This window comes from Amblyomma mixtum, chromosome 8 (assembly GCF_055824585.1).
Source record: "Amblyomma mixtum isolate Tamu chromosome 8, ASM5582458v1, whole genome shotgun sequence".
NCBI lineage: Eukaryota > Metazoa > Arthropoda > Arachnida > Ixodida > Ixodidae > Amblyomma > Amblyomma mixtum.
This window is the reverse complement of record NC_143019.1, coordinates 55,429,108-55,450,908: the sequence shown is the minus strand read 5'-3', so window position 1 is coordinate 55,450,908 and position 21,801 is coordinate 55,429,108. Positions and strand designations below refer to the sequence as shown.

The 21,801-nt window shown below is 46.6% G+C and overlaps 4 protein-coding genes across 4 annotated transcripts in view; 2 read left to right on the top strand and 2 right to left on the bottom strand.

The window, feature by feature from the left end:
* Window positions 1-480: 480 nt before the first annotated feature.
* On the bottom strand, window positions 481-3,804 carry eIF3h (eukaryotic translation initiation factor 3 subunit h). Its single transcript, XM_089558093.1, has 2 exons — window positions 3,037-3,804; window positions 481-1,451 (listed from the first exon to the last, which is right to left on the bottom strand). The coding sequence occupies exons 1-2, from the start codon at window positions 3,775-3,777 to the stop codon at window positions 1,170-1,172; spliced, it is 1,023 nt and encodes a 340-aa protein (XP_089414219.1). The 5' UTR covers window positions 3,778-3,804; the 3' UTR covers window positions 481-1,169.
* Window positions 3,805-4,019: 215 nt separating this feature from the next.
* LOC149332491 (uncharacterized) lies at window positions 4,020-4,459 on the top strand. Its single transcript, XM_089558089.1, has 2 exons — window positions 4,020-4,187; window positions 4,342-4,459. Exons 1-2 carry the CDS (start codon window positions 4,044-4,046, stop codon window positions 4,441-4,443), a joined length of 246 nt encoding a protein of 81 aa, XP_089414215.1. The 5' UTR covers window positions 4,020-4,043; the 3' UTR covers window positions 4,444-4,459.
* On the top strand, window positions 4,337-9,820 carry LOC149332490 (coiled-coil domain-containing protein 32). The gene is made up of 4 exons (XM_089558088.1): window positions 4,337-4,459; window positions 4,654-4,800; window positions 4,980-5,176; window positions 9,449-9,820. The coding sequence occupies exons 1-4, from the start codon at window positions 4,456-4,458 to the stop codon at window positions 9,611-9,613; spliced, it is 513 nt and encodes a 170-aa protein (XP_089414214.1). The 5' UTR covers window positions 4,337-4,455; the 3' UTR covers window positions 9,614-9,820.
* Window positions 9,821-16,222: 6,402 nt separating this feature from the next.
* LOC149332489 (kell blood group glycoprotein homolog) overlaps window positions 16,223-21,801 on the bottom strand; it is a 30,132-nt gene continuing 24,553 nt past the window's right edge. Inside the window, exons 12-14 of the mRNA XM_089557524.1 lie at window positions 21,259-21,488; window positions 18,689-18,832; window positions 16,223-16,573 (exon numbers count right to left, since the gene is read on the bottom strand). Of these exons, the coding sequence (XP_089413650.1) occupies window positions 16,223-16,573; window positions 18,689-18,832; window positions 21,259-21,488 (725 nt within the window). The remainder of the gene's footprint in view (window positions 16,574-18,688; window positions 18,833-21,258; window positions 21,489-21,801) is intronic.

Below are 21,801 nucleotides of genomic sequence, written 5' to 3'. Positions count from 1 at the left end.
CACAAGATTAGCCCCACTCAATATCAGAATACATGCCCTTGGTGTGGAGCTTGCCCTACGCTCTACCACATATCGTGGGAATGTACAACGAAACCAAAACACTTAACTGTATCCAACCCAACGACATATGAGCAGTGGGAGGTGGCCCTGACCAGCGAGACCCTGGATCAGCAACTTAAGTTGGTTCAGCAAGTCCGTCAGTCAGCTAAAGCCAGTGGCGCCTTGGACTAGGGGTGCCACCCAAGTTGCTCGAGCAACCTTCCTCTTTTTAAATAAAAGTTTTCTCTCTCTCTCTCTCTCTTAACAAGTACACAAATGTGTACTAAAGTTGGAGGGATTTCAGAGCCCAAAATTAAATTTGGCTCTTGTACATGTAGAACTACCATGCTGAAACCGTTAACTGCAGAGACTTATGTTTTGAAGAACAGATTTCAAAATGTACACAGTGCTTTTGGGTGAGGCAAAAGAGAGAGGACAGCATTAACAAGAAAGAAAATCTTTATTTCTAGAGGTCTTTCGCTGTGTCGAAGTGCAAATACTGGCATGACTGTCTGCTGCAACGCGCCATGGAAGTGACAATGGCCATCGACACACATTGAAGAGTAAGCCCCAAAATGGTACAGCAAAGAATACAAATATTATCGGAAAGCAAGCCAAAGAACCTCAAAAAGAGGCTGGTTAAGGGCAAGGCAAGATTTAGATCAATTTCGATTAGGGTAAGAACGCAATAGAACTGGACACAGAGGAATGAAAAAATTAGGATAAAAATGGGATCGTAACACTGAATATGAGTTGTGTTAAAGCATTGTTAGCAAAAAAAAAATTGAAATTGCTAACAAGAATAAGTTTTGACACCACAGAAATGTTAAAATTACAAATGGAGGCTGCCACCGAGGCAAAGCGTCAAAAATTCTGCTCCGGAAGAAGCTATATGCATCAACGTTGAGCAGCTATCAGGGCTGGCCCTCCATACTTGTGCATGCCATGTAGATCAGGTGAGTTTCTAATACAAAAAAGAAGAAAAAAATTAGAGAACAGAAAGGAAATGGCGTGTGCCAACTGTGATGAGCCATCGAGGTGTGCCTCCCATGCTTCCGCATGCCCATTTGAGACATGGCATGTGTCTACCTGGCAGCTTCGACCAAGACCCACCCCCGTACGGCTCCTCCTTACACGAGCATTCCCGCTGAGGGCTTGTTCTCTAGCTGCAGTGCTTCGGCCATGAAGAGCTTGCCCAAGTTCTGGGTGGCAAACTGCGCCACCTGCTGGCAGTATGAGTTGACCTGGCCGCAGTGGAGCACCGACTCGAGGCGCGAGGGAGTGGGGATGGGCTTGAACAGCTTGTTGATGTCCTCCTCCGGCAGCGGGGGTTCGCCCTTGGCGGCACGGGCGCTGTTCTCCTGGCTCCGTTTCTGAATGTACTGCTGCTTCTGCTGCTGCTGGCGCATCACCTGGAACAAGCAAACAAAAAAAAGGAGCGTGGTTAATGGAGACCAGTGATGAGCATAACCCGAGAAGAAAGAGTGCAGCTGCAGCATTTAAAAGGAGACACTGACGACAAATTAAAGTTGGCCTGTATTGAGAAGAGTACTGCATTCTGATCATAGAGACCACTCTCATCAAAAAGTGAGCTTTCATAAGCTGGAAAAAGAGCAAAAAAATTAAATACAGGTGGCGCCATCAGTGGCTGATTTTGCAAGTAAAACTTGCGCAACGAGCCAATGACAGCGACTTTCTGGCACAGATCTCAGAGGCAATGCTACACCACTGTTTTCGTTGAGAACATCACTTCTGTTGCCGGACTTTCTGTATCCTGTTTCGATAGCCTGCCCACCGCTTGACCTGATCTTTGTGAGCTTCCCGGACGTGCGATCGCTCTACGAGCTGTAAGCGAGAGCTCCCGCCAGAACATCTAACTACACACCTAAAGGCCTGTGTGTGATAAATGTCAACGTACCCCCGGGAAAGTCCCAGAGAACATATTTTCACTGAGAACAATATTTGCATGAAGTTGCCGTCTGTGTCTCATTAAAGAGAGATGCCCAGGTAAGCATTTCAGATAAGATTATAAACATTTAAATTTATCGATTACATCACTCACTCCTATGTCTAACCATATAGGGGCAGTCATGACCCGCCACACTACAACTGAAACTTCAAAGTGGATGTTTTGTACGCACCCCCCCCCCCCCCCCCAAACTATAAACGCAAGTGGTAATGCCATTCGTGATGTAATTATCAAATCTCAGACACGAGAACTTCAGCTGATATTTAGCATGACAAAAGCCACCAGCTAGGCCCTGCTTTGTCATGTTAACTCAGCCATTGAAGGGCTATAGCTCAGCAAACAGCATGCGCCTCCGGTTAAGACAAGATAATCAAACCAAACATTACAAAATGCACAGAAATGCATCACCCAAAGTGTTTCACATGAGTGTTTCTCACTCATGTGAAACACAAATGGGTGGTTTCTCAATTTCTAAGGCCGATGTGCAAATGAAAATTGCATTCATAAACCCGTGCGCGTGTGGTTATGGGGAAAGATAGAGTACAACTGCCTCACTCTGGCAGACAATTGAACTGCCCCTTAAGAGAAGAGAAAGTAAGGGTTGGACAGAGAAAGGGTTGCCAATGTCCTGTGCATTACCTGCCTTCCTTTGCCTCTCTCTCTCGAGGAGACAGCTTACGTTTCGGTTGATTTGGTCACACATCGCCTTAGAAGTGCACAGGCATACTTCTTTTTTTTTACCCCAAGCCCACAGTGAAGGGCTGCGCACTTATCAAACCCACGTACCGTCACCATGCGCACTGTGGAAGGTATGCGAGGCCTACCATCATGGCATCCATGACGTCACGTGCGCGTTTTGAAAATATGAACAGCGGCGAGAACTTCTCTTCCCAATCTACGAAACTTTCTAGTGCTGTATGGCCTGGAACCAGTAGCGGTCAAGCACGAAATGAGACATTCATCCCCTGGCAAAGACTGCACAACTTTGACGCCGTCAAAACGGCGGCTGAGGAAACCTTGGCACGAACCTGGCGCTGGTAGTTGATGAACTTGTTTGTCTCCTGGTTGAGTGCGTCGACGCACGCCATCATAGCCTGCAGGTTCTTTTCGAAAACAAACGCCGTGCTCATGTCCAGCAGCTGCTTCCCGACGTCGACGGGCGTCGATTCGGTCAGCTCGCAGAGCAAGATATTGACGAGGTGCGAGTTGCGGATCACCACGGGGATCTCCTCGAACATGTTCTCGAAGGAGCAGCGCGCCGTCTTGAACTGCTCGGCGCTGAACTCGTTGCTGGCCAGCAGCTTCATGGCCGGCTGGCTCAGGCGGAACGCGCGCAAAGAAAGGAATCCCCGCGTGGTGCGAATGGGGTCGTAGATGAGTACGACGGACTCGGTGATGTTGGTCTGGTAGCCGAATTGGGACTCGAGCAGCGTGCGGTTCGAGTAGCTGCCAAAGTTGGAGCTCTGGTACCAACCGACGTGCAGATGGTCCACGTTGACGTGCCGCATTTGGCGCATCATCTCCATCTGGTATTCCAAGTCATCGGCCTCCTCTTCCTCGGCATGGCGCGGAGGGATGGGGAAGCAGTTGGTGATCTCGACGAAGTTGGAGTTTATGAGACCCAGAAGAACGCCCTGGGCGACGTCCAGAAGGCCTCCGGCTTCTTCGCTGCAGTGCTTGATGATCTTGAGCACAACCAAGCCGTCGACTTGGACATAATCGACGACAGATTCGGTCTCTGTATGCCGGCGGTCTCTGGTCGACGCCATCTTGACAGCCAAAGGGCTAAATTCTACTGTTCGACGTCAGTGGTCGCAGCTGTCGTCACTACGCAACTAACGCTACTAGGAAAGTACGATAGTTGTTTTGCCACAATAAAAATATTAACACATTTGCGTAAATAAAAATATAAACAAGTTAGCCTTGAATAATGGTTATTTTGTAGTTTTTATTTACTATGGCATAAAAGCTTTTTTTTTTTTTTAAGTCAGAGCTTTGAGAAACAAAGTTAGTCGCATCGCAATCGGAGCCACTAATGGCCGCGCCCACGACTTCTGCATCTACTCAAAGCTTCAAGCATGATTACTCAAAAAGACCGTCGTCCGAAGACAGTGCTGTTGATCCTGTTGAAGAGATGCTGAAAAAGACGGGCTGTATTGAATTACACTACGCTGTGCAGGTGAGTGCATTTGGAACCGACGTTTCTCTGCCTACCACTCGACTCGGTCGTCATGCCGGCAGTTGCATCATCGGATCCGGACCACATCTTATGTCAACTTGACATTGCTTACATTCAGGTGGCTGGTTAACCCTCCCTTTGTTTGTTTTTGCAGGAGTGCATGGCTGAGCACCGCGACTGGCGCAAGTGCCAAGACGAAGTTCGAAATTTCCAGTCTTGTATGGAACGTAACGCCAAGAAACGAGCTAGTCAGTAGCCTTGTCGGGAAATGGGTAAGTGCATTCAGCGCAGTGATCTTTTACTACCACTTTAATTAGAATAAGTTCGCGCATTCGTAACGCTTTTAAACTCTTTATGCAATAATGTGCGGTGCATTCGCGGCGATTTCAAACAAGTAGTGAGTGTCAGTGCCAGTAGGTGGCGGAAGCGGCTGCATAACCTTTTTTTTTTTTTTGTCGTCTTGCAGTCGTCAGAGCAGCGGCGGGCATGGCGTCAACGTCGGAGCCGTGGGGCTGTCACGGTAGCGCTGTCAACAGTGCAGAACTGACCTTCGAAGACAACTTCAGTCCACCTGGGGCTATTCCAGATACCGAACATTATGTGGCGACCTTAGGTACGAAACCCGTCCTCTATTTCATACGCGATTGTGCATCACCGCCACTGTCCATTCGCTCGGTGTGGTTGAAAAATAACACCTGCCGATTGATCGGGGTCGCCGGGTTGTGACCAACAGATTGTAGTATTCTGTTCTGTTCTGTTTTCTTTTTTTTTTTTGCTTTTCGCACTTTTCAGAGTCCAAGCTGGCCAGACTGAAAGGCAGGACGAGAGACGTGACGGCCAGAGAAATGCTTGCTGTACTGGGGGAAGCCCGTCAGGACCACACGGGCCGTTTGATCGCCTCCGAGCCAGTCTCGGCTGCGCCGCAGGCCACGGCCTATTTGCCCGGGGACGACTACAGTGACGCACCAGTCCATGCTACTTACATCGAGGTTAGACTTTTGGTGTTACCTGTCTGCAGTGAGGAAATAGTCACAGTTACCTCCTAATGATTAACCCCTGGTGTTTTTTAGTTAAGTAACTTTAATTTTCCTCAGCGCCTTGAGGCTTTAAGATGAGAGTGGGGTACATCATGGGTCTAATGCAAACAGCAAACGAAACTTATAGTAGCAGGCACCCACTCGGAAAAAAAAAAAACTAACAATTTTTTTAAATGTAGCATTGTCCAGAAATTCAAAACTTGTATGGGGAAGGTGATACCACCTGACGCAAGTTTTGGTTAAAACCAGAACTTGTGTCAGAAACCTGAAAAATGAATGGTCAAAATAATACTTGTTATAAGACGGGATCCAGGCTATACGATGCGGTGATCAGTGTGTGCTGAAATACACAGTGGTCTTGTTCGTAGGTGTTTTTCAAGATGGTGGTTGGGATTAATTTTATTTACCTAAGCTTAACGTTTCTAGTTCATAATAAATGCGTATGGTTTTCCCTAAAACCTTGTAGTTGCAAAGAGACGCAATGTAGCCAGAGAATGCCGCTAAGTTGAGGCATTTGCTCAGACAGATACCACCCATGAGTATCATTAGTTGAGTATCAGTACAGTGAGGCAAAAGTAACCAATGAATCTAGGCGAGGAACTCTCCATGCTTGTGGTAACTTTAAAAATGCATCAGACATTGCATGCATTTGTGCAAGCCTGCATGTGAAAGTCGGGTAATATGCTTTTTTGTGTATTTATTAACCTAGTGCAAGTTCAGCCCAAATGCAATATATTGATGGTGTTAGCTCTCAAGTCAGACATTTTGCTATTCAAGTTTAACCCTTTAAAGGGCAGCTGCAGCACTTTTTTGAAAATTTCGCGATATTCAAGGATTCAAATCTATGTAAGCTGTAGGTAAAGCATGCCAAGTGTTTTTGCACTAGCGTTTAAAATAGTGACGTAATCGACGATTGAAATTTGCGCTTCTCCTCAATGCACTAGAGGAGTGCAGGTAAACTCAGCGTGATGTCACGGAAGGTATGATTTCAAATTACCGCTGTCGTCAGCCACATCCTGCCCTCACGCTTTAGACGCTGCCAAACAACTCTCGGCAGGGTTCGCCTTCGGTGGCGTTGGTTTTTTTCCTTCAAAGCAGGCATTTGTGCGTTGGAAATGGACCGATACCTTCGATGATGTCATCATGCGCCCCCCACTTGGCGTTGTGCGCTGCGGAGAAGCTTGAAGGGCGTCCGGATTTTAACAGGCGATTACTTCACTATTTCAAGTGCTAGCCCAAAAAGACTTCGCATGCTTTACCTCCAAGTTTCACACATTCGACCCTCTTAAGCTCGCTGATTTCTAAAACCTATGCAGTTTCCCTTTAAAGGGCAGCTGAAGAGGTTCCAGAATTCGGTGAGCTTAAAGGGTTGGAAGGTGTGAAAGCTGCCGATAAAGCATGTCAGAATCTTTTTAATCTTTTTCTGCTAGCATTTAAAGTGACGATGTAATTGCTGAATTACACTGCAGCGGCGTTCAGTCTTTTCTGGAGTGCGCAGCAGTGGGCAGGGGGTGATGCCATGATGATGATGCCATCAATGGCGACAGTACATTTTCAGTGCAGAAACATTTCGTCGGAGATAGGAAAGCAATGCCACCGAATGTAAAGGCCACAAAGCCATGTTTGGTGGCAGTGGACACTGCACGGCAGGATGTTGGCGAAGACGGGGCAAACATGAAATGTCACAAACGATGGCATTGTTGTCTAGTTTCTCCGCACAACTCTGATCCTTTCAGGAAAAGCCCGAAGATAGTTGCGTCTCTAATCAGCAATTATGTTATCACTTTGAATGCTAGTGCAAAAGAACTTGGTATGCTTAACCTACAGCGCCGCCGCGGTGGCTCAGTGGCTATGGTGCTCGGCTGCTGGCCCAAAAGACGCGGGTTCGATCCCGGCCGCTGCGGCTAGAATTTCTTTGGAGGAGAATTTCTGTGGAGGAGAAATTCTAGAGGCCCGTGTGCTGTGCGATGTCAGTGCATGTTAAAGAACCCTAGGTGGTCGAAATTTCCGGAGCCCTTCACTACGGCGTCTCTCATAGCCTTAGTCGCTTTGGGACGTTAAACCCCACAAAACAAAACAAACAAACAAGCTTAACCTACAAGCTTCGTGCATTTGAACCCTTGTATCCCATCAAACTCTTTAAGAGAGCTTCACAGAGAGCTTCACAGAGAGCTTTGGAGGAGAATTTCTTTGGAGGAGAAATTCTAGAGGCCCGTGTGCTGTGCGATGTCAGTGCATGTTAAAGAACCCCAAGTGGTCGAAATTTCCGGAGCCCTTCACTATGGCGTCTCTCATAGCCTTAGTCGCTTTGGGACGTTAAACCCCACAAAACAAACAAACAAGCTTAACCTACAAGCTTCGTGCATTTGAACCCTTGTATCCCATCAAACTCTCTAAGAGAGCTTCACCTTCCTTTTCAGTCGTTTCGTACACAATTGTGTACATTGCAGAGTTGCAGCTTTTTCTCACAGTGGGCTGTACTTAGCACTTAGTTCTTTGTGGTTGGTGGATTTAGCATTCTCCATACTCCAGTAGGATGCCTTTTTATTTCAGCTAGTGGGCACAGGAAATATTTCTCCGAACAAGGAGTGGGGGTCGCACGTCCTCTGTCATTTTTTTGCAGATAGATTTTGCCACCAGTGCTAATGTCAGTTTTCTTTTTCTAAGCTTATAGCATCATGTGCACCTTCAAAAAAGATGATACTTTAATATAACAGTTTCTATTAAGTTTTATACTTGCCTGAAAAAGATAACCATTCATTTGTTCCATTCCAAAACTGACGAATTGCCTTTCTTGATGCCTGGTTATACTATTTTGATGGAGAAATATTTACTTTGAATTGAAATGTCAAATGGTGACTGAAAAGGGTAATATTTGCTCTAAATATATTGTTCTAAGTATTATAAATTATTGCTCTGTTTCGCAGTTAATGTTGTGCTCTCATCTGCAATATTGCCACATTTCACATTGCCACTGGCAGCGGAAATTTGTTTCATGTTTACAAAATTTTTTGTACTGTTATAGTGTTTAATTAGGCTATTTATTATGGATTGTTCTCATGTACGCTTACTTGCTGCTATTGAATCATGCATATTAGCCTATATTATGCTAAACTGGAATTGGTCATTGTTCAATGAATAGTATTGTAATAAATAAATGGTTTCTACTACTTTCATGTAGCTTGCAGTTGCGGACGCTCTGTCTGCAATGATATTGCAGGCAGATGACCTCTAGGCAACACAGCTTACATTTAGCATTTGTTCGTAAATAGTGGTTTGGTTTGGTTTATGGGGTTTAACGTCCCAAAGCGACTAAGGCTATGAGAGACGCCGTAGTGGAGGGCTTCGGAAATTTCGACCACGTGGGGTTCTTTAACGTGCACTTTTTCACATAACAAACTCCAATTGTTAATATGAGAGAAGCCAACAGCCACAGAAACCAAGGAGCACAGGGGATTTTTTTTTAATTAATTTTTTTTGTGGTGTTGATCAAGTAAGAATACTTAGCGAGGGTCTCGGTTCTGGCAGCCTTGACGCCATAGGAAGCATAAGAGGGTTCTCACGCAGCTTCCATCCTCTCCGTTCGATGGCGTTCTACGTCACACCAGCGGTAACTCATGTCCGCCGCTTACGAACGTGGGTGGCGCTGATGAGCACACTCAAGATTAGGTTATTTGTAAACATAAATACCCCCGAAAGCAGAAGGTTTGACAGCCGTTGCCGTAGCTCAGAGGTAGAGCACCGGACGCGTAATTCGGAGGTCGTGGGTTCGGATCCCACCGGCGGCATGTGGTTATTTTTTCTTCTGCTTTTCTAATCAATTAGCTTTAAGCGCCAACATATTCAGTAATATTCTTACTTGATCAACACCACAAAAAATAAATTAGAAAAAAAAATCCCCTGTGCCCCTTGGTTTCTGTGGCTGTTGGCTTCTCTCATATTTATAATGAGCCCCTCATTCCCCTTCCCTTGTTTGCTCCAATTGTTAATTGTGTTGATAAAAGCTGTACCTGTTAGAAGTGAGTTGTGTTAACTAACATAGCTCACAAGTAAACTAGAGGCTGCTATGAGTTGTCTTCGATGCTAATTAACTGCTATGCTAGTAGACAGACATTTCTTTAGTTGTAATGAGTGCTGTAGGCAGCTTGCTGGTTGCTTATCAGTGCCGTGGAAAATCGTTTTCTAAACAAAGTGACGCCCACAATTTCTCCAACCTGTTTGCAGAGACGGCTGTTTCCCGAAAGGCAAGCTTTGACACAGGAGGAGCTCAAGTACCTTCTTGAGGCAGACTTTCTTGAGAAACAGGCTGTGGCAACAGCCACAGTGTCCCCTGGAGAACCCAGGGACCGGGCAAGCATTTCTAGTGCCGATTCAGAGCCTAACCGATGAACGGATCGGCTGCTGAGATCTGTTGACCAGTCCGCCTGATGTTCGTGCCGCATGTTGTAGCAACTGCTACCATGGCAGTGTGTTCCGATGGCTGTATTTTTTGTGCTTACAAGGCCTGAAACATGTTTCGTGGACTTTTTGCATGTTTTTCTGTAGAGTTGTGTTTATTGGTAGCTACAAGCAATAAACTAGTCTGTGTAAAAGTTGCGTAATTGTGTGGTTAACTTGTATACCTATTTTGCTGACAGGTCCTTATTTGAGTTCATAGTGCTGGAATCTAACAAATTGGTGCATGTTAATGTCACTATTGATAGTGTTAATTACAGATGCTTTTCTTGACCTGTGCCTAAATCTTAGCACATGGACCTTTTTGCATTTTGCTTCTTTTGAAACTTGGGTGCGGCTGTAGTGGTCAAACTTGGACTCGGCAGCGGGACGTTGTAGCCAGAGTGACGGGGAACCCAATAAAGCACTTCGTGTCACGAGACAAGGTTGCAAGAAATTGGAAGCTAGAGTGAACGAACACTTGCCTGATTTGTTGCATCGAGCATAGTTGGCTGGTGGTTGCATGCTGTCCAAAACCGGTTACCGGTTAGTCTAGGTGCTCGATGCTGTGGTATTTAATCAAAGGATGACTGTCTTAGACAAGTTTGTAAACTGCATGTTCCTGATGCCAAGGACTTTTAAAGAGGATACACGAGGCTCAAAGTTCCATCAAGTGCACATTACCTGCTGTCAGCTTGCATCCCAACCTCACTAAAATTCAGGGTGGGCCACATCATCAAAATATCGTATAAACTCGTGTAAGGGCTGCACTTTTTAAAATTCGGGAGTGAATTTTGTAGATGCAACCCATAAACGAATTAAAAAACATATAACCGTTTTTTTGCTCTCAATTACCTAGTTCAAAACCAGGGGTGCGGCCTGTACATGGGTGCACCTTTACACGAGATTATACAGTAGCTATTCAAAAATGTTTTTAAGGGTTCTTTATTTCTTCTCACATGCAATATATGAAAAGCTACTTTTCATTGTAATGCTGCTTTAAGCAGCATCACGTTACACTGAAAGTAAACTGCAAACTTTTATAAACTGATGGATGATTTCTTAGCATGCTTCCATCTGTGTGTTCACATTGAAGACAAAGACCAGTTGCAAGATGTCAGATGGTGTTCGTGTTTATGTGCAGATGGGGTTAGCATTACGGTGGTGTGAGAATTGCTCCATTTGTGCTGCTAACTGAAATAGAAAAGTTTTCCCTGCCACTGTTTCATAAGGCTAGTGTCTTCTTAAAAACTTCAAGATCATTTTTGCCATTGCGCGCCACTTAATTCGTAAACACTTGGGACACACATTCTAAGGTACAAGGTAAAAATTCTGCTGTGGCTATGAATGGTTCCTATACGTGTTAACCATGGTGGATGAGTGCCTGTGATGTTCCGCTACTGAATTTGAAATGGCAGTGTCAAACAATTTCGTGAAAGCCACATATCTCTGAAAGAAGGGAAAAGCTACTGTACTACACATCAAAAAGATAAGGTAGTCAGAATGTGAAGCTCTGTACTGTTGTGTGGCTCACGAAGTGTTGTGCAACTTTGACGCTTGAAAATGCGGTAAAAATTGTAGGGGATATTCAAGCTATGGCTCAAGGGTATGCGTCAAGCGCGCAAAATAAAGTGCACTTACGGAAAGTGTTACTTGCTGAAAGTGCACTCTAGCACAGCTAAACGGCGTAACATAAGTGCACTTGCCAAAGTGCGCACTCATGTCGGAGTGCGTTCACGAACGCACTTTGAGGGCTGAGTGCGTAGCCTCGCCAGCAGCGACTTCAAAGAAACAATACGTATAATGCATAAAAAGTACTTACAACTTTATTTTACATGCTATAACACTGTTTTTAGAAAAAATTCGTTCGTTGTAGCTACAGGCGAAGCAGCAAAACAAAGGTACGAGATGCGACGCAACAACGCTGCCCGCCGCCATCTTGTTTGTTGCCGCAATTCTGGATAGTCTTGGCTGGTCTTGGCTTTTCTTCTATTTATTTTTTTTTCCTTCGTTAAAAACTGTCGAACCTTATTTTATTTGTGCTATCACGTTAAGCAATAAACTATTATGACTCCTTTTTCTTTTCCATCGTCCTATTCAAAAATTCCGCTCATTTTCTGTCGCCATTTTTTTTTACTATGAGTGCACTTTGCTTGCCCGTTTAGCACTGCGTAGCCCAATGTGTCACTCGGGATGCCGAAGCGCACTCCCCGTAAGTGCACTTAACTTGCCCGCTTGACATAGCGTTGATGGGCAGATTTGGTCATTCTTGATTTTACGTGCATACATCCCTGGGCGTCCTTGTACGACTCCTGGCCTAGTGGTGCAGCAGTTAAGCGATGCTCTAATACCCTGCGATGGCAGGTGCTGCCATCTGTGGGGCGTATGGGACCCAGGTTGCTCTTCCTGAGCAACCTCGAGTGACCAATAATTAATTTAACTGCCACCTGCCACGGTGGTCAGTTTGCTCATAATCTGATTGGCAGGTTATGATGACGTCACAGGGTCACGTGACCTAGGTGGCTCACATTGGTTGCGTCTCCGAGGATTTTTCACTCTCAACAATAACAACGCCCGATTTTTGGCAGAACAGGAGCCTCAACGCTATCAAGTTAAAATATTGCCACCTGGTGTTCACAGGTGGCGCTGAAGTGTCTTTGAAGACGTTGAAGTGTCTCGCGCTGGCTGGTTGGCTGCTGTATTCTGCTAGTTAGCGACCTGTCGCCCTATTTTCCGTTACATATTTTGGTGGAGGTGCTGGGTATCGATCCCAGTACCTCTCGCAGTTCTCAGGTAGCGCTGAAGTGTCTTCGAAGTCGTTGAAGTGTCTCGCGCTGGCTGGCTGGCTGCTGTATTCTGCTAGTTAGCGACCTGTCGCCCTATTTTCCGTTACAATATATATTAACGAGCTTAAGCCACATGAAAAAACGCATATAATATGCTGCATGTTTTTCTCAAATTTCAATCTTCAGCATTATGCTTAGTTTACCTCGGTTTCTTCTGTATCTTCATGTAGCCGCCGCTGTGGCTGAGCAGTTATTCTGCTCAGCTGCTGACTCGGACGATGCTGGTCCGATCCTGGCCGCGGCGGTCGAATTTCAGTGGAGGTGAAATTCTAGAGGTTCGTGTTCTGTGTGATGCCAGTGCCATCATCATGCTAAGAAGTTTGTCGGTTGTTCCGTTCGATTTTGTGTTATGCTTTCAGCGTCAAGGTTTTAGCGACAGTTGAAACTACGCCCCATGTCACATCTTGTTGGCATGTAAGTATATTACTTAAGAAAACAGGCGGGCTTAGGAGAGTCCGCAATTAGCGCGCTTTTGTTACCGTAAGCCGGCCTCACTGGCGATTACTCAAGTGGTGTGGCTTGGTTTATGGGGTTTAACGTCCCAAAGCGACTAAGGCTATGAGAGACGCCGTAGTGGAGGGCTCCGGAAATTTCGACCACCTGGGGTTCTTTAACGTGCACTGACATCACACAGTACACGGGCCTCTAGAATTTCTCCTCCAAAGAAATTCAACCGCCGTGGCCGGGATCGAACCCGCATCTTTCGAGTCAGCAGCCGAGCACCATAACCACTGAGCCACCGTGGTGACGAGCATCATAAGTTAGCCATAACCACATTTACGCGCATAATGCTCTTTGGTTTCAGCGTCGGTTCTACAAAAGGCAAATGGTTTCTTACACGGAGCACATAGGTCGGCTTGCTATGGAAAGGGGAACGACAGGCTGAACGTTAAAAGAGGAAAACAACAGACTGGGTTAGGGATTAAATGCTGGTTATTGATACCTTTACGATACAGATTCATGATCAAGAGGAGGAAATGCACATGGCCTAGGAATTGAATGTGGAGAGCAAATATGGTGACTAATTGGTGACTGGTAATAGATAATTGTGATTCGTTATCATCATCAGCTTTCTACATCTACTGCAGGACAAAAGTTTTGTGTGTTCCTGTTCGTGCCTCTTGTTGTCCTGTCTTAGCGCAGTTTTATTATGACTAATTCCAAAACCAACTAGCCACTAACCCTCTTCTTGTTGTCCTGTCTTCTTCGCGCAGTTTTATTATGACTGATTCCAAGAACCAACTAGCCAAACTTCATGCCTGACTTTAATTCTACTAATAACTCCCTTCTGCTATTCCTAGACTCTATGTCCTGGTCTCCAGCCTGCTTCCTGTACAATGTGCTGTTTTGTAGCGTGAGCTACATTGCCCACAGTCTCGCCGTTTCAGTTTCGCGTGCTCTCTTGCAAGACCATACTGTGCATGCGCGAGGAGCAAGTGACGTCACTACGCACAGCTGGCGTGCCTCGCCGCGCAGGCTCGCCTTCCTTTCCTTAAAATGGTCGGAGTGTAAAACGTTGACGTCAAACAAAAATGAACGCCAACGGCCTATGCGCCGCGTTTCTGGCACAACCTTGTCAATGCCTGCAGCTCACATCTCTCTCTCATCACCCCACGTACCTATAAGCATGAGTCAGGCGTTCACTAACCCAGGGAGCCATTATGCGCACTTCCTTTCCTTAAAATGATCGGAGTGTAAAATGTCAATGCCAACACCAATGAACACTACGAACGCCGACGGCCTATGGCTTCAACGCCGCGTTTCTGGCACAACATTGTCAATGCCAACGCATGTAGCGCACACTAGTTACTGTATGGGAGCATATACAGGAACTCTAGCGCACACCTGTCACTACCGCCACTTAGCTTAAAGCACGGTTGAGGTGTCCACTGTTTCGAGAGGGCAGTTATGCGCCTTCCCTCTGGTTCAGGTGTCCATCGAGATGTGGACACCTCGCCCTCACCTCAGGCTACGTATATCCTGGCATAACAGAGCGAATCCACTGCCAATTTCTTGAAGCGAAAAGCTTCACTAGGCTCGTCAACATCGAGCTTCGCGTGAGCCGGAGGCCAGATTTGCCACTTCTGCGCATGCGCGAAACCGAGCGACGTCACGCGCAGCGCAGGTGGCCGCCGACTTCGTAATAAAAAATAATAAAAATAAGCACAGAAACGAGAATAAAAAAGAAATAAAATACCAGAACTAAAAAATAAAAAAAACAGTGCGCCAGGGAAAACATATCTCGATGGACACCCGAACCAACCGCGCCCATAAGGGAAGGAAAATGAAAAGAAAATTAGTTTTAAGGAAAAGAAACGACGAATGTCTCTCATATCTCGGTGGATGCCGGAACCATGCTGTAAGGGCCTTAAGGAAAATGAAATGAAAATTGGTTTTAAGGACAGAAAATGCCTGTCTCGTTATCGCCGTTATCGTAGGGCTCCCAGTGCATTGTGCACGAACTGCGACAGCCATGACGTCAAACCAACTGAACCTTTTCGGTTGGTTGGTTTATGGGGTTTAACGTCCCAAATATACTAACTACCGAGCATCCAACGTCAACGACCTTGAGGAATCCCTGCCAGTACCTCAGGAATACTCGGCCATACTCAACAACTACAAAGGCAGCAGGATGCGGTACCCACCACCGCACAAATCTTTAAACAAAGAAGAGGCTGTCACATGGAGACAACTGCAAACGGGGTCATATCCAAATCTAAACACACTAAGTAAAATTCACCCCACACTTTACGCACACAATTGTCCGTGGTGCCATGAAAAACCTACACTGTATCACATCACATGGGCATGTCAAAAAGTCGACATCGTCCCAGTTATACAAAACCCAAGTGTGGAGCAATGGGAGGGTCTGCTCTCCAGCGACTGCCGCGATGACCAGATCGGTTTGATACGGCGAGCTCAGCTGACGGCAGCATCCAGCGGAGCCCTGGAATAGGGGCAACCGACCGTTGCGGATGGACTCATCTGACCACATAAAAAAAAGCACTTGTGCTAGAGCCAAATAAAGTTATCCTATCCTATCCTATCCCAAAGCGACTAAGGCTATGAGAGACGCCGTAGTGGAGGGCTCCGGAAATTTCGACCACCTAGGGTTCTTTAACGTGCACTGACATCGCACACACGGGCCTCTAGAATTTCTCCTCCAAAGAAATTGATCCGCCGCGGCCGGGATCGAACCCGCGTCTTTCGGGTCAGCAACCGAGCACTATAACCGTTGAGCCACCGCGGCGGCTTGAACCTTTTCGCTTGTATATCCAGGCATAACCACAGCTAAGCCACTGACATTTTTTTTGCGCGCTTTGTTTCCACAGTGTTCAGTCATCAATTGGCATAGCAACGTACAGTCTTTGTCAAAAGTATACAGCCCAATGGGTCTCCTTCTGAGCCCTACAGCGCGGCTCCTCTTGCATACTCAGGGACCCTGATCTCACGAAGGCGGAACTAATGTCCTCAACGCTCCCCTAGCTTTGGAGTGTCAAATATGCTCAAGAGCCCCGCAACACGACTTGGAGGCAAACCCCTTGGGCTGTATATTTTTGACAAAGACTGTACATTAATCGAGGTCACTCCCGAAAAAGTACGACAAAAGCTCAATCTAAAAAACATGACAAAACTTGCCGCCTAAACCATTTCGTTCTGTACTTACTGATTAGAAAAAGTGCGCGGCCACTGTAGCGTTTATTCTTATATCACAACGCTACGACCAGAAGGTGCACTTCCTGACGGGATTCATGCGGTCGCCCCGCTTGCAGGAGAACGCCTCTGCGAACTCGGGCATGTTTCGCAGGGGAACTATACAGCGGGAACGCCCGTGCCAATACTTTCCCCCCTCACGACGAGTTCCTTCTTGTGTGGTACACGACTTGAGGCAGTGAGAGACGAAGAAAGTCTGCTCGGCAGTGAGATGGACGCCTGGCACGGTCTCCATGCGCTCATCGTCCGAAAGACTCTTGTAAGTGTCGTAAGCGAGCTGGATGCCCCCAAAATCGGCAAGACCTTCCGTATCCGTCCGTTCGTCTATTGTCCTTCCACGGTCCTCTGATTCCGCCTGCAAGAGTAGATTTCGTACTGTAAGCACTCAAAGCGAGAACATTTCATATGCAACAGGTTGGTTTTGGTTTTGAGGAAAGGAAATGACGCAGTTACCCAGCCGGAATGGAGAATATCCACTTCCGTCGGCACTGCGAATCCACGAGCCTGTCTTACGTATTCAGTGGACACCTCAAACGTGCCGTGAGGGAAGGAATAAAGGAGGGAGTGAAAGAAGAAAGGAAGAGAGGTTTCCGGAATAATTTCGACCATCTAGGGATCTTTAATGTGTACTGACATCGCACAGCACGCGGGCGACGCCATTGTTATTAAGGCGAAAGCCTTTAATGCCTCATGCTGTCGTTAGCAATCTGTGTCGGCAGCCGTGTCGACAGATGTGTCCGCGTTTTGACGGGTGTCCACCGAGATAAGTCAGACAGTTACTGCGTAATTTCCTTTCCTCAAATACAATTTTCATTTTCTTCATTACGGCCCCTCTTTCGTCTTTCACTGCCACTTCCTCCCTTCCTGTACGGTGCTAAGGTGTCCACCGAGATGACTCAGAATTACAGCGCCATTTCCTTTCCTCAAAAAGCGTTGCGTTCAAAGGGCAAGGCAGCGCGCCGAACGGATGGTGGCGTTCCGTGGACTCCCTGGCAGCGCTACAACACGCTGTCGCGTTCCACTAAGCGTCATTAATTAGCAGTCAATTAGTACTGAGTGATAAATCAGTAATTAGTCATTAATTAGTAATTAGTCATTACTTCGACATCAATTATGTGTGACGTCATCCAGTGGCACGTCAGCAGTGTGACATGGGCAAAGTGGTGCGGAAAACGCTTTAGAGAGTCAAAGTGCCCCCTGAATTTTTTTTAAATACTGGGTAGGCCGATGAAGTGAGGGTGATGGGGAAGGAGCGTCAGAAAATATTATGAGGGAGGGCCAGATAATTTTAGAAAATGAGAGTGAGGGTGGCCTAAGGATTTAATGGTGAGGATGAGGGATTAAACGCAAAAATGAGGGCATTTGCCCGCTTCCATCTTAGAACCTTCTAATCGTAGTTCAATAATTCTTATTTGTACGTAACTCGAACGTATTGTACGTATTCGCTCGACTTACTGGACCGATTTCCAGAGCAGCGCGATCATGCTTTGCCCGCCGCCTAGCACGAAGGTTTTATGGCTGCCACGTAGACTTGAATTCGAGGCGAATGTTTGCGAAAGCAATACTACTCCCAAGAATGGCCTTTCGCGTAGCGGCGGCCACTTGGCACGTTTTACCTTAAGAATGACCCCTGACGTCATACCATGCCTAGTGACGTCAAACCAGGAGCGAGAGACGGGCTACCAACTCGGCTCGTCGGGTATAGTGAACTACTATATCGTCGGGTAACGGCGGCGCTTGGCACGGCGCGCCGCGCTCCCCCCGCTAGAGGCGCTAGTGACGTTTAGCGTGACGTCATACCAGGAGCGAGAGACGGGCTACCAACTCGGCTCTACGTCGGCCGCTTGGCACGGCGCCCCGCGCTCTTCCCGTTTGAGGCGCTAGTGACGTTATGGCGTGACGTCATACCAGGAGCGAGAGTCGGGCTACCAACTCGGCACGGCGGCTGCTTGCCACGGCGCGCCGCGCTCTTCCCACTGCTTTCGCAACCTACTAGGCTTAACCAAAGCTAAGCCCCCGCCAGTTTTTTGTTTCAAAAGCAACACTACGACAGTCGCCGAGCCATTACGCGGAGCTGACGAAAGGCTATACTGCGCATGCGCGAGGAGCAGTGACGTCACACGGCGCAGAGCTGGCGCGCCGCCGCCGTCGCTGCGCAGTAGCGGCGCATAGCTAGCGTGCCGGGGCCGCCGCCGCTGCCGCGCGCTTTCCATCGCCCCCCTCTCTCTCTCCTCATTGCTTTCGCAATCCTCCAGGTTTAACCAGAGCTAAACTACTGCCAATTTTTTGCTGTTAGATCAAGCGGCGTCGTCCTAATAGACGTCTCATTGAAGTGACTCCACAATTTTGCTGTTTTACTCCGCATTTTGATACTTTTGACTGACACTTTGACAATGCACCATACTTTCATGCTTCTCCTGAAGATATTGTATCCGACGTCATGCGTCGAACAGCACTGATGGATACAAACCTGTAGGTAGGACGCACGTAGGCAGAGCACTTTCGATATGTACTGCTGCATCGACGGCGTCTCTAGTAAGCCTAGTTGTCGCTTCGAGGATTCACGTCTCATGGCTTTTACATCGTAGGCGTGCATTAGTTCGTGGCCGGTGATCTGCAGAATTAATTAAAAGGAAACGCCTTTAACAGAAACTAAAAAGAATCACCGTTAACTCGCTAAATAGAAGCCGGAGAAAGATTACGATGAGTACGATTATTATTGTTTTTATGCGTGCATATTGCAATCACTAGTTCAGCCCTTGGGCGCTGCCGGGCAGCCACCAAACCACGTAAAAAGAAAAAGAAAATGAAAAACAAAAAAAAATTAAAAAAAGGGCGGCTGAGCATGGTGGCGGTTGCCACCGCCCCATTTCAAAGGGGGCGCTCCTATCCATCCATCCATCCATACGTCACGGAGGAAAAGCTGCTGAGAAAATCGAGTGCCGCCAAATACCTCGCGCAAAAAGACAGCGCAATATGCAACGCATTCTTGGCTTAACCAAGCTAAGCCTGGGCATTTTTTTTCTATTCACTTATTCTAGATATGTGCAAAGCTTCGTAAAGTTGTCTGTTTGTTGTATCGTATTAAAATGTTTTTAACTATTTCGGTCAGGAAACTATTGGTTCATTCATTAGCGTAGTGTACACAGGTGTGGAACCACAACATTTGTTCATTGTTCTGGTATCTGGCATAAACGTGTAAATAGGTTGTTAAAGTGTATGTTAAAAATTGTTACGACGTGTGTACTCCACAAAATGTGAACTTTTTTTCAGATGCTACGGATGCCTAATTTTCGATCCCTTTTTGTTCATGCAGTGGCACTTAAACATTTCCAGAAGTCCCCACTATGCTTTCCCTGCCTTTACGTCATGTGACCGCATTTGCAATTCCACGCACTTCTACTAGATTTGGCATATATACTCGGGCTTATTATGTACGAGATATATTTAATACTCTTCCCCTGAAATTAATTCCTGCGACCCTATACGTGATATTCGCGGAAACCTGAAGCAATTGTAACTTAGAATAATTGTGCGCTGCATATTTTCATTTCTGTGCCATTGTTAAAATTCTTGTATCTACATGTTTAGTGCTTTGTATTGTATTGTTCGCAATCTGCCTGGTTTCTTTTTAGTGCTTTCTTTCTTCTTCTCTCTCTAAAAATAGTCAATTTTGCGGCCGAGTCTTGCTGTTGACTGACAGGCTTTGCGTGACAAGCTACAATGATGGCTTAGGCGAGCCTGACTTCTATAATCGTAGTGCTAGACTTGTGAAAAAATTTATTACTAGTAATTATTACTACTAATATTGCTTGTTATTATTACTGTTAATAATAATTAGTATTAGTAGTAGTATTAGTGAAGATTTTATTAGCATTAACGTCCAAAACCAAACCGTCTGCTCTGATGGAAGCCGCAGTGGAGCTCTGTGGATTAAAGTCCACTGATGCCGCCGCGGTGGCTCAGTGGTTATGGTGCTCGGCTGCTAACCCGAAAGACGCGGGTTCGATCCCGGCCGCGGCGGTTGAATTTCTTTGGAGGAGAAATTCTAGAGGCTCGTGTGCTGTGCGATGTCAGTGCACGAAAAAGAACCCCAGGTGGTCGAAATTTCCGGAGCCCTCCACTACGGCGTCTCTCATAGCCTTAGTCGCTTTGGGACGTTAAACCCCATAAACCAACCATAAACCAACCTAAAGTCCACTGATATGCGACCCAGCGAGGTTCTATGAGGGGAATTTTCTCTTCTCCAGGAAATGACCAGCGTAAAATACAGCATAAAGAGAAAAGGAATCTTGCAGAGTTTTTAGGTTTTGTTATGAATTAGGGCGGAATGAACAGGAGCGTTTTAAATAAATGCATTTCGGATAAGTATGAAAATTACAGCAACGGAAAGGCGCATATCTGGCGACTTTCATACACACTAAAAGAAAATGTGGTATCATTTGGAAGTTGGGCCACCCCCAAATATTCCAAAAGACGCCCCAATTCCGGAAGTAGGCCCCTCTCAGAAAAGGGATTAAAATGGGTAAGGGGCCAGATTAATGCGGAGCAGTCAAGGTTAGGCGGTGGATTAATATAGATCAGTGGGAATTATCGAGTGAATTAAAATGGTTTGGTTTATTGGGGTTTAACATCCCAAATCAACTCAGGCTATGAGGGAAGCCGTAGTGAAGGGTTCCGGAAATTTCGACCACCTGGGGTGCTTTAACGTGCACTGACATCGCACCGTACACGGGCTTCTAGAATTTCGTCTTCATCGAAATTCGGCCGCAGCGGCCGGGATCGAACCCGCACCTTTCGGGTCAGCAGCCGAGTGCCGTAACCCCTTAGCCACCGCGGCGGGGTTCCGGCAAAGATATTCCCACTTAATAGGTCCAAAGAAGGCGGCTATTATTCGAGACCACATGATCTACACCCCCATAACCCGAACATTTGTTTCAGGCGGCTTGTCAGGCGTTTCCGATGTCCCCTTGAACCTCTTTCGCTAATTTTGCTTTGAGGCCCATGCGGTTATGACCTCAGCCGAATCTGCAAACGTACCTGGCCAATGCCTCCATAGTTAACTGCGGCCGGAGCACCATGGATGTAGACCGGTGGCTGTAGGATGCCGGCCAAAATGAGGATGTTGCTTTCACTTAGGGTATAGAAAGCGTTGGCCACAACTGGGTCGAAGCTCACGTTGAATTGGTGCTGGAAGGCGCCCGTCGTCATCGCACGGCGCGCGTCCAGATAGGCAGCAGTGAAGTTTACGCCAACGTCTGGAAAGGGCTCTGCACACATGTAGTCAAGAAAACTTACATTCATTGAAGTATAAACGATGATGATGATGATTAATTTTTATATCGTTTGAGCAACATAGTTCCCACTTCGAGTTATTGATCAATTCGCTCTCGCCCTACCATAAGCTTGCCGTCCCGGCCAGCTCAGTTGGTAGAGCGACTGCTTCGGTGAAGCTTTGGTCCCGGATTCGAGCCCGGGACCAGGACGAATTTTTCTTTAACTACGAAGTTTCTGAGAAAGTTGTATAGCTTTCCTCTGTAGCCGTGCGGCTGGGTTTGGGTGGATGTCAAGAGTAATTACTCC

Bases quoted from the DNA above. Each gene is read 5' to 3' on its own strand.
- eIF3h (XM_089558093.1), bottom strand. From the start codon at position 3,777: ATGGCGTCGACCAGAGACCGCCGGCATACAGAGACCGAATCTGTCGTC. The intron at 1,452-3,036 runs GTTCGTGCCAAG...TGCTTGTTCCAG, and splicing joins TCATCAACTACCAGCGCCAG to GTGATGCGCCAGCAGCAGCA.
- LOC149332491 (XM_089558089.1), top strand. From the start codon at position 4,044: ATGGCCGCGCCCACGACTTCTGCATCTACTCAAAGCTTCAAGCATGAT. The intron at 4,188-4,341 runs GTGAGTGCATTT...TTGTTTTTGCAG, and splicing joins AATTACACTACGCTGTGCAG to GAGTGCATGGCTGAGCACCG.
- LOC149332490 (XM_089558088.1), top strand. The intron at 4,801-4,979 runs GTACGAAACCCG...CGCACTTTTCAG, and splicing joins ACATTATGTGGCGACCTTAG to AGTCCAAGCTGGCCAGACTG. The intron at 5,177-9,448 runs GTTAGACTTTTG...ACCTGTTTGCAG, and splicing joins TCCATGCTACTTACATCGAG to AGACGGCTGTTTCCCGAAAG.